Source organism: Mercenaria mercenaria, chromosome 3, assembly GCF_021730395.1.
Source record: "Mercenaria mercenaria strain notata chromosome 3, MADL_Memer_1, whole genome shotgun sequence".
NCBI lineage: Eukaryota > Metazoa > Mollusca > Bivalvia > Venerida > Veneridae > Mercenaria > Mercenaria mercenaria.
Genome location: NC_069363.1, coordinates 90141645 through 90158208, shown reverse-complemented (window position 1 = coordinate 90158208; position 16564 = coordinate 90141645). Strand labels below are relative to the sequence as shown.

Here is a 16564-nt window from a genome sequence, read left to right as displayed (position 1 = left end):
GATAGTTCTACTATAAAATATACTTATTATCTACAGTAGACTAAACTTTTTCTATGTTTTAAAATATTAAAGCAGGCTTCGGCTGTAAACTTAGCAATGCAACGGTTTGCAAAGAGAGTATATAACTTCTCATCATCAGATAAATTATCAAAATTACTAACAATAGTTCTGATAGATGCATACACCTCTTCCCTATATTGCATATAAAGTTGAAAGTTGAAAAGTTTATCCGTTATTGTTCCACTTAGAATTGGTAAGTCAAACTTGACTGAGCATCTGACCTTCAAAGCTGTTGTCATTACAAGCTGGCCAATCAAACGGCGTGACCTTAGAAATAACCTCTGACGTTAAAATTATTCTTTCCTAAATGAGGCGACTCTGCTTGTACGCGCTCCGCGGATTACATATTACTAAACCCGAGGATGGAAAAGTGGCGTTGCTGAAACATGCAAAACACAAAGGTTAACATACGTCGTTACCTTCGAATGCATGGTCAATATGTGAAAACAAACCCCATTGCGACCCTCTCATTGTGCGCAACAAATAACGCATCGGATCCTCGGAGATTTAGGACAGATACTATTAAATTACAGCCATGAATTACTTGATTAATGACCACTAGTTTGTTAGTGCTAAAATGCTACATGCGTGTACAATTTTCCAATAACACATGGACATGGACTGAGTTTAAAACAGCAAGTGTTTTTTTTTAATTGCCGTATTTACTCAACTGAAAGTGGTAATGGATTTACTTTGTTGTTGGATTTAACAACTAATTTTAGCACAAATACTGTGGAAATAGCGGACCTGGCATATTTTTCAGGCAATAGAAAACAATATAGTTCTTTTTCAATATGAGAAATAAACGCCCCTTGGTGCAAAATGTAATGCCCCTGGGGGCGCTTAAACGGAGCGATACGGAATGTCAATAAGGTAGAATGGTCTTGTCCTTGCGTCTAATCCTAGGGTTCCACACACTGATGACCAATATTTAAAACTGATATTGCAACCAAAACTTTACAAGATCATTATAAATATATATAGATGTACCCTAGAACTTTTTGTTGTCAACTTAGATTAGATTTGTAGAAAAGATGATGCCGATATCATTAAATTAGCAGGCAACATTTATTTACATGCCAGACAAGATATTCCCGAAGTATCTAAATAGATTTCATAAACTATTACTACAGTAGTTGTTAACTGCCGTTTGGCGGCTGTAAAAAGTTTCCAAGTTCTTGGAATCTAAGTTGTTATTTTTCTGGTCCTTTTTTATCATGGGGTCTATTAAATCTTACTATACATTTAATAGAATTCCATTTAAGTCGATGCTAATGGGCGTGAGGGCTTTTGCATATTTTATTACCTCGTATTTTCAAACTAAACTTATATCTAAATTAAATGACGATCTTACAGTACGCCATATATAGAAATTTAATGAAATGGTTCTAAGGAAAATAAAAAGGATATGTTTGAAAATATACTAACAAGTTTAAATGCCACTTCCATTTTGAATGCATTCCGAAGATGTCAAAGATACTAATTTGTCTGATAATGACTTTCTAAGAAAAAGTAACAATGGTGGTTAATTTTGTATCTTTAACAATCCAGCTGCTATATTATTATGTTATTATGTTTTATCGTCTTTAAAGAAATATTAGTGATTTAAAATTGTTTAACATTAGGCAATTAATTATCTTGTGTCCCGATATTAATATAAATATAAATAATATATAAAAGATATGGAAAACAGAGAACACGTTCTTTACGAGATTTGGCAAAGTTGTAAACAGATGTACACGGTTTAGTAACAAAGCGCAAGCAAAATTTAAGCTCTCACCTTATGTTGTCAGTCCGTAAACTCTCTTCTAACAGTCTGATCAAAACAAAATATAGAAATTGTACTAGAATACCTAGGATTGTAAATGAAATTGTTTTTATATAAACAATATTGTTAATTTAATTCACTCTCGGCCATTGTAAATGAACCAGTCTATCGAAAGAGTAGAATTTCGGCCTAACATTTTTCGTGAAGGTATAAAAATGTAAATATTCATAAATATTTTATTTATTCATGTAGCTCCATGGAATACCCTTCATAAAATACTGAAGCACATTTCTAACTCTAATATGTCTGAGAAACACATTGCTAAGTATTTTGCAAAACAGTCAATTTGAGCTCCGCTGTGCGTAAACCAACGTCAACAAGGATCAAGATCAGAGCACATCCATACTGTTCGTTTCTCAATTTCAGCGCCTGTCAGTATGGAAACCAGGTCAGTCTACAAGAACATTCAGGCTGAGTTGGATCGTAACTGGTCGCAGAGCTTGGACGTTTGTTTTCGCACAGCGGCGGTCATTTGTATCAAAATACTGTTAGCTGTAGTAAACATCTACAGTTTCAATGCAATCAGTTTATTTGTTTGCTTGTTTTGGGTTTAACGCCGTTTTGCAACAGTATTGCGGACATGTTACCTAACCAGTGTTCCTGAATTCTGTACCAGTACAAGCCTGTTCTCCGCAAGTAACCGCCAACTTCCCCACATGAATCAGAGGTGAAGGACGAATGATTTCAGGCACAATGTGTTTTATCAAATCGTCTCGAAGAACATACGTTGCGTCCGGGGATCGAACTCGTGACCCTGCGATCCGTAGTTCTGCGCTCTCCCTATTGAGCTAAATGGATGTTTTGACACTGTTTATTTTCAAAAAAAAAGAAGAAAATACGTCGAGTCACTAACTGAAACGTCATAACACAACTGATTCTTTTCTTCTGTTGATATCAGTTTTTTTGATGTGCTTGAAATATAAATTTAACATGGCATTTTAGAGACACACTATATTTTGTCAAGCTCGTTTTAGTCAGCTAAACAACAGACTGATATAGGGCGATATCAGATCTATTGTATTTATTCTTGCTAAAATGTCCACAACGCGAGAACGTTAAAAGTACTGTCAATAAACGCAAGAAAATGCAGTGTATAAATTATGGCAGTAGATTTGTGTCTATGTTCGATTTTTATATTATGTTCAATAATCGGACACTTTTATACTTCTGTTCGATTATCGCATACAAATAATTATTTTCATGTTACGTTTGTTCGATGAGAAATACAAACTTTATTTGACTATCGCAAAGACTTTGTTTTTAACTATATGCCCAATACTCTAAAACATATTTGATATCTTACTGTATATAAGCGTTCAATAATCGAAGATGTATTTGGTACAAAGTTCTGAATGCGTGTCCAATAATCGAAGACTTATTTAATACATTCTACTTCATGTGTTCGATAATCGAAGAAATATTTAATACATACTGCAACATGTGTTGTACGCATATGTGTCCGATTATTGACCATAATATAAAAATCGAACATAGACACAAATCTACTGCCATAATAAATAGGCAAATATATTTGTCCAGAGTTATCTCTTATAGAGATCTTAACATTAACCCCATTACTTCTACTGTGACAGAAAAAAGGTTATAAATCATCATTATTTATTACTTTTAATGACCACTAGACCACTACGTTAAACCGCTAAAAAAAGACAAAGCTTAAACCCAGATACCTGTGTTGATTAGTTTCTATGGATCTGAAATAGTTTCTATGGTTTTATTCTGAATTGTACACAAGGATTTCACATTTGTAAGACAGTTTAGAGTTTTTTAACATTTGTATTTGATTGTTGGAGATTAAAATAAGTAAAACAGGATTCAGACCAACAAATGGAACTTTGAATTTTCAGTACTTTCACCCAAATATAATGGAGTTTTCAAAAAATGTTTACAATATTATCTATTTAGGTAAAGCTGTCATGAATCAAAATGCTCACGATTGATGATAAGTGATCATGAAACTACGATATGCTATTGATTGAACGACATGGATATACTGAGACATCAAAGACCCGATGATATCATAGATACACGACTGACTATACATGAACGGATTGACTTTTGACAAGGCCAATCCTATTGTCTGTGTATCTATGCGTTTAAGGTAGTGAAAAATGAAAAAATGGCTTATGTGGAATAAGATGGATAAATTGCAGACAGTTATTAAAACCGCAAGTTGACTTAGGTCGAGGAGTTTTTTTATCAAACAGATCTGGTCCAACTTTGGTTTTATTTCTATTCTGAGAAGATATAAGGGAGAGATTATAAACAGAAAGGCCAACTTTTTCGGTTAATCACGAAGAAAGAACTTAAAAAACAAAATAAGTTGTGTAACTATTCAGAACATTTATCATAAAGCCTTGCTTTTCATTTAGAGAAACAAAACAACTCTATATAAATCTGGCATGATGATGATGATAATAATGATAATAATAATAATAATAATAGTAATAATAATAGTTGTAGCTTACAAAATACGTTTCCTATCTTCATTATATCAGATTTCCCTGGATGGCAGTTTTAGCTGTGCCGATTCTGTAAATGTGCTAGCATATTAGAAAATATTTCTATATGAATAGAAATCAGTGTCTCTCGAGAGGTCAGAAAGGTTTCTATATCTAATTTGCAGACAGGAACCAAAGTCCTCAAAGACATCTCCTACACGATCATTCTATTTTATTGCCATGTAATAAAATAAAGCTCAATTAAAGAGAATTCTTTTACAAGAACAAACGATTGTGCAGCTTCTCATTCTTGAAGGTGAAAACTATTAATGTCAAGGACGTTGGAATTATAAAACCGTTATATAAAATGTCATGAATACGCGTAAGTTCAGTCTCCTAATGGCAAGGACGTTGGAATTATATAAGCGTTATGTCATGAATACGCGTGAGTTCAGATATCATGGATTTTAAAGATGAGCAGTAACGTATTATGTTACAGGTGTACTTTACTAAAAAGCTCATCAAATGCTGTCTGATCCTGGTAGATGATTGTAGTAATTAGACAGTTAAGACATTGATCATGTTATTTCCCCTCAGCTGTAGAAATGTTTACACAACTCAAAAGCATAGTCAATGTTACCTGGTTAAAAAACAAAAATGAGTAAAGTAGATTAGCAACATTTGTTTAAAGTTAATAATAAAATAAATGTATGCCTTGTTCATCGTTATCCATTAACTCATTGCTTGCAGTTTACAGACAATGTGGTCTGTAATATAGTGCTCTTTAGTTGAAAAACAAAATAATGATAATCCTCTAAAAGCAAATACCTTTAATACAGATAAAATATAGAAAATAGATTAAACACAGTTCACCAAAAACTAACAAGGGAGGTAAAGGTTTATTTCATAAGATAGACAACAGTTATATTTGCACCATTTCACTCGGTATTTTTGTTTCTGTTTCACTTGTAACCACGTTCAATGCCCGTTATTTGTTTGAATAACATTCTTACATTACATTTCCATGTCTAAAACACACAAGGCACATGCATATATTCGTACCATATGAACACATACGATATATTTTAACACGACCCGATTAGTTTTCCTATTATTCAACAAATGGAAGATTTTACGTCACAATAATTAAGCCAGAGCGTCAAAAATCATAGTGGCGCTTTGGAAAAGAAAACCACAAAGAGAACAAACAAATATGTGTTGGTTGATGTAAATATTGTGCGTTTTATTCGACCTGGCGTGGCGGAGTTAACCTCTGCCTTATGCAAATAATGGTAATCTCGAAAAACAAGAAAAATAGGTAGAGCAATATAGTTGTTTAATTTCGTAATCTTCGGTAACCAACGGCTAAAATTCAATGTACTACATACCCTGCACAATAATGTAGTGGACCGTCGCGAAATCCCGCCCCGCCATGTCAAATAATATGCAAAATAATTATCCTTGATATCGTGTAAAAATTTAAATAATATATCTAAAACAAAACAGTGATTTTCTTTTGACTAAAACCATTATCGTTCGGGTGCGTACTATCACATCATTTTGGCTGCGTTCTCTAAACAATGATTTTATTCAACGACAAATCACTCCGTTGAATATTTCATTTCTTAATTAGTTTTTGCCTCCCCTAAACGTAGTTGCTAGTGTAGATAAAAACAACAGCAATTATTCAGTGAATAAAAGGGAAAGAAAATCAGACCAAGTCTACGAGGGCGGCCATTATAAAAATAATAACAATTTTGCGCTTCCGTAGAAGATTGACATGCAAGAAACTCCTGTTTTACAAGGATGATACATGGACGACTCCTTTATACTTCTGCAAAGTTTTATTGAAAAGTATTTGACCGTTTCGGAGATATCTAGTTTTGTATCAGGTGTAATCATATACACAAACTTAAAGTAAAATACATGAAAGGGAACAAAAATCTGAGTTTAGAGCGTACATTAAAGTACCTTTGTCTTTAGAAATACCTGCAAGGCAGATACTAAGTGAACTGCGTACTTCATATGATTTATATTCATTGTTTTCAATTTTGTTTTCCATCCTACTGGAATTGATGCATTCAGTTTATGACAGTTTGCAAATTCTGTCTTAGGTATATTAAACTATATACTATTATATCTTTTATATAAATCACGTTTTGCCTTATCCATTAAGGGAAATTTATTGTTGATTTATTATTTCTATAGAGTGAATTATTCCATATAATTTGCATCGCTATGATATGTAGATTTTAGGAGAAATTTAGTTTGCTTTATGAAATTAGAACATCTAGGGATGTATTTTCTAATTTTAATTTTGTAAAGTGAATGTCATTTAATTTTAATTTAAATGCAATTTACTAAAAGGGTTTTCCAATATTTTGTTATGTTTGTCTTTCCACTTTCCATTATTGACATTTTTTATACTTTCATCCGGTCGGCTTTGATAGAATTAGATATATTGAAATTCCAATATGACTGCCATGTTGAAACCTCCACAGTCATAAACTTATATCCTTAGGACAGCGGGCACATTTTTTATGCAATCTCGCCAGGCATATGTATGTTTTTGACAATACAGAAAATGACGTCACTCGACCTTCAGCTATTTCCGGAAGAAAAGAAAATGAAAGTAGAAATGCTAAACTTGAAAACGAAAGTCGCCTTTGGATTGCTCGATAGTCGTGGGTCACGCGCAGAGGTCACCCCGTCAATGTATGCGCGTGGACTTTTTTCTTGCTTATGGGGAGTCAATTTTCAGCATTTTCTATTGATTTGTAAATGCCTGGGCTTTAGCACGACATGTTAGCTTTTCATCTACGAAAACATATTTGAACTCGGAATAAACACAAATCCCAGAGGATCTAAGCGTACATAGAGATTTTTGGAATGAATGAATTTCGTGTAATAAATGTTGATTCTACGAAAGCGTGAAAGGGCCATCAGACGCGAAAGGATATCAATACAGCTCTTTTTAACTACATCTATTTTTGAATTCCAAATAAAAGCATCATGTCTCAAGGTCAGTTCGTTATTATTTTATCAGATGGGTTTGGAGGCACTAGTACTAGGTATGTAAATATTGAGCGGAATAACGATTTTCAGTATATAAATGTTTCCATTGTTGTTTTGCGTTCGACTTTAATATCTGTATGTCTTTGTGGAATTGATTAATCATGAATCCATAATTGAGCCGTGCCGTGGGAAAACCAACATAGTGGCTTTGTGACCAGCATGGATCCAGACCAGCCTGCGCATCCGCGCAGTCTGGTCAGGATCCATACTGTTCGCTAACGGTTTCTCTAATTGCAGTAGGCTTTAAAAGCGAACAGCATGCGCAGGCTGGTCTGGATCTATGCTGGTCGCAAACCCACTATGTTGGTTTTCTCATGGCACGGCTCGATTTTCTTTGTATTTGTATTTAGATAGAAGATTATACTTAAATTTAAGGCCTACTCTAAAGTCCATGTTACCTCCGCATTTTCCCTACTGGAACCTGAGACATCGGAAAAGTCTTTGATATTTCTATTGTTTATTTTCGAAAGCCTATTGATACAAATTTTATTAATTTATAAACCAAATCTTGCCATAAATTTGATAGTGTAAAAGCATGTTTAAATCGTAAAAAGTCCACTTTAGATCAATTTTCCTTTCTAGTTTATGATTTTAAAATAAGAAGCAAGAAAAATGAAAAGAAAACATACATATTCTATAGCGACATTTATAAAATAGTGTCGCAAATGTATAAATGTAAAGGCTACAAGTTACAAATGTACCAAAGTAAGAAAAAAATGAATGTCCATCATTAAATGCTAGATATTAGATTTTTCCAGTAGTCAGATATTTTTATTTTTTTTTATTTTCAATAGTCACAAGAATTTTTCTTTAACAATTCACATTTTATTTTATGGAACGTATCTTTTGCTGATATTCTCTAAAAACAAAGACAAATATCAAACAGGGAATGCCACGTACCAAAATCGCAGCCTCCCCAAAACGAAACCTACAGCACGCAGACGTGCACACCATAAACACACACATACACGCACACACACACAAAGCCAACACACGAGGACAAAACGAACAAACAAAGGAACACACACACATACACGCGCACACACAAATAGCCTACACAAGAGGACAAAACGAACAAACAAAGGAACACAGTGGGGCACCGCCTTGGAACGGTCAGTGGCAAAAACACCACTGGGGAGCTTAAACCGGTTTAAATCCTTGATAAAAAAGCGGAGAAAAAAAGAACTGTGCTATAATTATCAAATCGAGTCTTAGTTTGGTTTAAAGCACTCCGTGTTCATAGTAGCTTGTTTTAGAAGATGTCTTCTTACTCACAGACTGGCGTTTCACATGTTTGTATCCAAGGCAGCAAAATTCTATTCACTTATTTTACGGGACAAATGACGACAGTAAACCTTATTTCTAGCTTATCTATGATTTTGATTATGTCCCAGAATTATAGGCAGGGAAATAATCATGTAGGTGTAGGTCAGTATTTTGTACTGTTTTCTGATAACCAATGAATCTCCTTTAGGACGAATGTAAAATTTTACGTTTTAGTGATAATGCGGCCTGTGTCCCGGACATACCACTCATAAGGCGTTACTGTAATTTTATCCTACTAACAAGGGATTTTGTGACATCACTCTGTTTATATATCGTCTGATGTGGCCTATTCGGAGTAGTTCTGCTTATTTAGCCCGGGTTGCTGTTCCATACTCATACTAGCCTGCGTCCCTCCAGGTTCCTGATACAGTTTTTTTAGTTCATTACAGAATCACCGACCTGCAGCTATTCGCCTGCAGCTATGACTTTATGTCTTTTTTTATATAAACATTGACCTCGCCTTCACGGCCGACATGAAAACAGCAAGAAAACCTTCGATAATATTAGTAATGCTTCAATCCTAGTCATACTTTCCGTTAGCTTAGATGACAAGTATAACTGGGATTCGTAGGCGCAGAACTGATGAAGCAGCCCGTGACGTCTATATTAGGCCCCCACGGGTCCAGCACAATGTAAAATACATATAATATCAAAATGAAACGTATTCTGATCAAATGCTTTGCTTGGTCCGTAAATAAAAATATCCCAACAGCAAAGAAATTGTGACGTCTATGCTTTGTTTCTGAGTATCGCTCAATACCTGCTTCAGAGTCCTCATTTTGCTAAAACTATAAATCTATATAAAACAACTACAGACTTTACAGTAAAATTGAAATGAATTATAGAATTTGAGGACATATGAAAATACATTATTACACTTATTCATTACTTTGTTTAATAGGAGAATGAATCAATAATTTCACACAAATGGTCTACCAAGATTGTTAACCAGGGTTAAGTCAGAGAAAACCTGAAACTGTCCATTATGTGGAGGAATGGACCATTTCGGCGCATTGAGACATAAAAGACTATTTCAGACTTATCTATTTTTCATTGTAACTTGTCAATACAATTGAGTCGCAGTGCAAAATTGGGTATATAATTGTCTAAAGATGAACTGCTACAAAATTAATTAGTCCGCATTTTACGTAATCCCCGGTATTGGGTGTTTATGGCGGGATAATGAATCGGGATACAATCAGCCTTGAGTTAGCAGTCCGTCCGTCTGTGTTTGCGCATTCCATCGCATTTGTATAGGACTAATCTCTTATTTCGTTTGTCTTAGGAAAATAAAAGACCCTGCTTAGCTGAATAGGAAGAGCACAGATCTTTAAATCTTGGATCTCCGGGAGAAGTGTTTGTTTCCTCTGACGATTTGGTAGAAGATGTTATTTCTGATATCATTCGTCCTCCACTTCTGATTAACGTGGAGAAGTTAGCAGGTTCATACGGGGAACAGTTAGTGCTGCTACAGGATAAAGGAACACGCATTGCCGTGTTAACTGATATCAATTATATAACTATAAAATGTTGAAAACGGCTTTAAATACAACATAGTCGAAACAAATAAACCAAGGAAAACATGGACAAGCATCATATGGAAAAGTAAAAAGGGTCAAGCACAATGCAATTTTAATTTAACAGAGGCAGCTCCTATTAGTTCTGATTATTTTGATTTAAATGTTGAAGAATATTTATTTGGCTTGAAAGAGCCTACCCCAACGATGATTTTTATATGTTATTTTGGTATTTAAACTGTTATTCATTATGTTTACTTCTAGATTTTATAAAATGAAAATAATGTATTTATTTCCGCCTTCACTGCTTGTTTATTTGTATCTATTGAATATAAATAAAAGTCCCTATCCATATTTTTATCAAATAATTTCAGCTTTGTAAATGTGTCATATTCTTTCCTTGGTCATAAACAAAATAAACAATACCTTGCACATCCGCATCGTGTATGAATAAGTTTGCTATCTTGACAACATCAAATGAATGAAATTCAGGATGTAGGTAGGAAGACCGTGATGTAAATAAGGTAAAATAAAAATATAAACAACAGAACAGAAATCACGTTGGCTATGAATTGATTTCTAAGACTTGTTTACTAAACTGAGAGACTTTCATGTCATATTTGATATTATTATATCTTAAAACGATTGGTCGGCGCAGTAGCAAAAACATATTGAGGAAGAAAATTAAATACTACAATGTCAAGGCTTTCCTTTGAGGGAGCGTTGAAATACCCGTAAACAAGTGTCACTTGTAGTGTTTAAATACTGCCGATATCAAATAGTTTGAACATTATAATTATTATTTCATTCAGGCAGACTGTTTCAGATAGACTTGAATATGGATTTCCTTTGCGCTCAAATCACGTTGATATTCTTTGGTGTAACAGCAGTACAGGCATTTCTTTTTAACAAGGATTGTCTTGTAACATCGTGGTCGAACTGGAGTGAAACCAACAGTAATGGCATACAGACAAGAACTAGACAAATAATGCGTTTCCCATCCGAGGGTGGGCAGCCATGTCCAGTGCTTTTTGAGGAACGAGGTTAGCAATTTATAATTTTAGTTATTCTATAAATGTTTTCAATCTCCGTAAAATATTTTGGGAGTGATTGTATAATATGATCGGTAAATCCGTGAACTGCATTAAAATAATACTTGTAATATTTCATTTTTTATTCTTTTTCTTTTTTTCTTTTAATAAAATGCATGTATATTGTTATATTTAACATTAGAATCAGCTTTTCGGTCATTATATTCATCCGACGGAATTAATCCGACGTCATTTAAGAAATGTTCGCTTTGACTATACGCGCGCGTAGTAAAACAGCTGCATTTTGCAATTAGGTAGGCGGCGTAAACGTAACTCTTGCGCCTTTCCTTCTGCGTTTCAAGCAAAATGACCATTATAATTTTTAATAATTAGAATAGGGATAATGTAAATATTAAAATTTCAGACGTCATTTTTTTTTCTCTATTGATGTGGAAGTTTCATATCGTGTACCTGCCGTCATTTAAATTTAGGTCGTCGCGGTTTGAAGTTTATTAACTGTGATATTTTGAATTTTATTCAGAATAAAGAATAAATTTATATGATTCATATGGTATATGTTAGAAGTGCGTATTAATACGCACTGTTTTCTTTCGCCGAATACTGTAATTGCTCTCCTGAAGTTGCACACCAGCTGCGCTGCAAATCTCGTACATACTCGTATCTGACGACACAACGCTAATCTATATATAAATATGTTACCATTTGAAGTTTCTCACGCGCCGTTTCAATACATTTTTCCGCACATCTATTTATTGAAATTTTTCCAAGACCCACCAAAAGATAAAGCAGTAATAAACCCATGTCAAGATAGTTTTAAATCGAAAATAATGCATATAATTAAGCAATTTCCTAATTAACTAAATTCGACTGGTTATTATTAAAGGCAATATGCGTTATTGTTAGTTTTCTATAATTAATCATAAGGAATGTGTCTGTATTATGTCGTAGCACCTGTAGTATATTCGTAGCTACCAAGGTTTTGCTAATTATTTTGATAACACAAAACACGTTTAACACGGAAATATATATTGTCATGAGCATCAATATCTCTAGTTGTCGTAAGTATATTACCCAAAAGTATAAGAAGAATAAGTATCATTGAAAATAATATAAATAGTAATGGTAGTTTTTTTTCAACTTTATCCAACCTCCTCCCTCCCCTTTATCTAACCCATACCTATTTTTGTATTTTGCATTTAATTAAAATGTACTTGTTCTTGGAGATTTTAATCAACCCGTCCGTTACAGTTCTTTTTGTTGGTGGGCCTACTTTGAGATGCATGGCTCTATTGCTGTGTTTGGGATGTTCTGTGCTTCCTGGAAATCTACCCTTACTTTTAATTCTTCGTATGAATTATACTGGCTGCATTAACAACCTTAAAAATAAAGACAATATACCCTAGTCTAGAAGCTAACCAGTTCAGTCTGCTGAACTACAAAACAATATTTCATCAATATATAAACAATATAAATATAATATTTTTACTTCACTTTGAAGTTGATGTTGACTGTCAAGTCTCACAATGGTCAGCATGGGGTGAAAATTTTGGATTTGGTCAACAGAGCCGATCAAGAACTATTACTCAACGTCCCGGAGGAGCTGGAGCTAAGTGTCCGGAGCTTGAGGAGGTCAGATATACGGGTAATTATCAAGCAATCAATTCGAAAGTACATGTGTTACTGGTGATAAATCAAATGTATTGCCTTTATGCAAAATTACAAATAAATTCCTTACACTTTTTCTACCGGGGCCCTATTGAGATTAAAACCCTTACTTAAATCAATATTTTCAAAGTACTTATGACAGATTATATGTTTCAAATAATTCTTAGCCATTTGTGTACTACACTGCATGTGAGTTAAAACAAAAATACAAATATAGCAGTACACACTACAGCTTTATAGTGACAAAACTTTGGATATAATTATTAGTTTATTTAATTTTCGATTTCTTGTTGCGATTTTGGATTGCTTGTTCTTTAATCGATGCTAAGGGTACAACCTACTTTTTAGGCGAGGTACCGAGTGTCAATGTTACTGCAAAAAAGGTTGAAGCAAATTTCATCCGACCTACTGGTAACTATCGTGTTCGCCGACAAGCAGGAACTGGTAGTGTAAGGGACCTTCTCCTTATCATGGATAGTTCGGGAAGCATTGGCCGGAATGGATTCACGAAAGCCAATTCTGAAATAAGCAGACTAATTGGTTTGTTGTGTCCCTTAAATGGGCCATTTGATGAGAGACCTGCGTCACTCTATCAGCATAACCAAGCTGCAATGCTTACGTTTTCAACCTACGTAAATGAGAACTTTGACTTTGATGACTACAGCACCACCGCCGAAATACAGAAAGCCATTGCTGGGGCTCGTTACTACGGTGGAATGACAGATACTGCTTCGGCTTTTACAAAAGCTATCAGTCTTTTCCAGCCAGATAAAGGCAATATATCATTTACAATATATATTTAAATGAGCAGATGTTATATCAGTTTGAAAAAAGTTTTCACCTAATTTGATGTTGTTAATGACTGAAATCAAATTGACTTTGTGTTCTGGATGTTTTTAATTCCAAATGAATTCTAATATGTCTTAGCCTTATCTATTCAGGTGCAAGAGATGAATCATTGGTAAAGCGAGAAGTTCTGATTCTCACAGATGGCCGCTCAAACGATCGTGATCAGACTCTGGCTGCTGTGAAAGAACTGCACGAGGTAGCTGACGTGTACGGACTAATGACAGGATCATTCTCAAAACAAGGGATGGAAGAGCTTACGGCATACGTCTCTTCACCTATAGACGAGCATTTGTTCTATGTCAGCAACTTGCAAGACCTAACTTCTTTAGTGAAGTTCGTTGAAGATACAAAGGAAGCAAATGGGCAAAATTGGTGTGCCCCTTTTGATGTATAATAAGTAGAACATGTTTTAGTTTATACTTCCCGGTATGAACACTTTGGCACTTCAATACTTTCATAATTGATGGCATTGACAATCTCAGGAATATATTTTATCTCTGATATAGAATTTAAAACAACTAAATGTAAATTTGATATACTGTGGTCATTGATGTAATTTTAAACATTGAAAATGATATATTTTATCGACAAAATGATTGACTTTTCCACTGAATCATTAAAGTATTTTGAAGGACATCTTTTAACGATATTCGGGCTGTTTTAAATGTTTCCTTTTATCACAACAGGAGGAAGAAAAATAAAAAATATAGCATGACTTTCTGATGTAATAAGGCTCTCGTATTAAATAACGTACAAATGGCACGTAAATTTTTAGTTTTAACCGGGTAGTTAGCTAAAATGCAAACACACAACACAAATTATTGTTATGTTAAAAATGTATTTGTATAATCTTTAATGTTATAATTATTACTTATATGAACATGTTATTGCTTCTTATGCCCTCCATACTTTCTCATTTGACGTGTATGGTCTGCTCTGGTAAGACTAAAATAATACACATGCAAAATTTCTCATTCAAAACGCCATGATTAGAAAGGTTCTGCAGACCTTTTGTATCGTCTTATGCTTTACCATCATTATATGGTTATCATTTTCTTTTCAACCTCTTTTTTATGTTTCCTTCTTCTTTAATATTAATATTCTGTGTGAACTGGCTTTTACAGAAAGATACGAAAATGAAATTGTTTAAATGAGAATAAACAGAAAAGAAAGGTTGCGATTTCAATATTTCATGCTGTAAATCTCTATACATAATGAAAACCTTCTGCTAAAATTGTCCTAAATATGAGCCGCGCCATGAGAAAACCAACATAGTGGGTTTGCGACCAGCATGGATCCAGACCAGCCTGCGCATCCGCGCAGTCTGGTCAGGATCCATGCTATTCGCTAACTGCAATAGTCTTTGAAAGTGAACAGCATGGATCCTGACCAGACTGCGCGGATGCGCAGGCTGGTCTGGATCCATGCTGGTCGCAAACCCACTATGCTGGTTTTCTCATGGCACGGCTCATATGTGATCAAGTTGTTCGCTAACATGCAAATCTTCAAATTTTTGTTGTATTTTACATCTAGTGTAAATAACTGAATCTGAATGTTGACTCATCAAAAGCCCTTTGAGTAAACACTGATGCGACGATTTTATCCTTTATCGTATGCAGTTTGATGTTTGTCAAAATCACCGACAATATCTGAGAATAGATACTCCTTTGTATGTGTTTTTTCCCTTAGGAAGTGTTTATACTTTTTAAGTAAATGTAGATGACAATTAATAGAGACGTATATTGCCAAATTTGAATTGATTTCTGCTAAATACACCTTTAAGTTATCAATCAAATAAACTTTGAAAACGACGATGTCATTGTTACTGTAAATTATCTTAGAAACTTGAATTGGAATGATAATGTCATAATGATTTAGTACTGTAAAAGCAGACATTTTCGCGCGGGTTTAATTTTCTGTATATATTAATCCTCATGGAATATTGACCATTAGTATAATTCAAATTCAAGTAGGATACCATTTTTACAATTTCGCGAACATTAAATATCGTGTACATACTTAAAATTTCCAATTAGCGAAATTTTGACCCAGCAAAAATATGCGCTTTTACAGTAATTGAATCTGTGAAAAGATCTGAGATTTTGAATGATCATTTGTAAAAGGTATGAAAGCGCCTGTATCCCATGTTACAAATTTAACTGATATGTTGAGTCTCTTATATGGGTATAAATAGTACACCAAGAAAAAAAATCCTGAAACAAATGATTGCAGGCGAAATGGTCAAAAGTTTGAAAGACACATATCCTTTAGGATTAGTGAATGCTAACACTGATCTGTGTTAGATATTTTAAATCGATAATAGTCATTTTTTCACTCTTAAACTTGTTTAAAAAGTGGCAGACGACAAGTTATTTTATCCTAAGGTTTTAAAAATGATCCGTGATGTATTTTGTATCGATCTGTACACCTTATGTTTGTGTTCATAATAATGCTAAAATAAGCGTTAGTGGTATTGTTATAAATGTAGCAAATAAACTAATAAATCTGTGTGAGTGTTTGATTTCTTTTGTCATATTGCAGAATTTTAGCGACAGAGAACATATAAAAATAATTTAAACGTCAAGTATGCTTTAAAAAGAAATGTACGTACGTGGTTGGAAAAAATTTGAATGTATATGAGAGTTTTTTTTATCATAATATTACATTGTGTCCTTTTGCCTTCAAAAGGTAAAGTAAGAAAAGTTAATGTACAAGGTTGAGAAATAATATAAA

General features: G+C 33.9%; 1 protein-coding gene across 1 annotated transcript; it reads left to right on the top strand.

The window, feature by feature from the left end:
* Positions 1 to 11050: 11050 nt before the first annotated feature.
* LOC123524102 (collagen alpha-5(VI) chain-like) lies at positions 11051 to 16339 on the top strand. Its single transcript, XM_045302023.2, has 4 exons — positions 11051 to 11308; positions 12816 to 12959; positions 13331 to 13756; positions 13924 to 16339. The coding sequence occupies exons 1-4, from the start codon at positions 11104 to 11106 to the stop codon at positions 14223 to 14225; spliced, it is 1077 nt and encodes a 358-aa protein (XP_045157958.2). The 5' UTR covers positions 11051 to 11103; the 3' UTR covers positions 14226 to 16339.
* Positions 16340 to 16564: the final 225 nt, after the last annotated feature.

Excerpts from the sequence above, each read along its gene's own strand:
- LOC123524102 (XM_045302023.2), top strand. The coding sequence starts at position 11,104 with ATGGATTTCCTTTGCGCTCAAATCACGTTGATATTCTTTGGTGTAACA. Across the intron at positions 12,960-13,330 it reads TGAGGAGGTCAGATATACGG|GCGAGGTACCGAGTGTCAAT; the intron begins GTAATTATCAAG and ends CCTACTTTTTAG. Across the intron at positions 13,757-13,923 it reads TCTTTTCCAGCCAGATAAAG|GTGCAAGAGATGAATCATTG; the intron begins GCAATATATCAT and ends TTATCTATTCAG.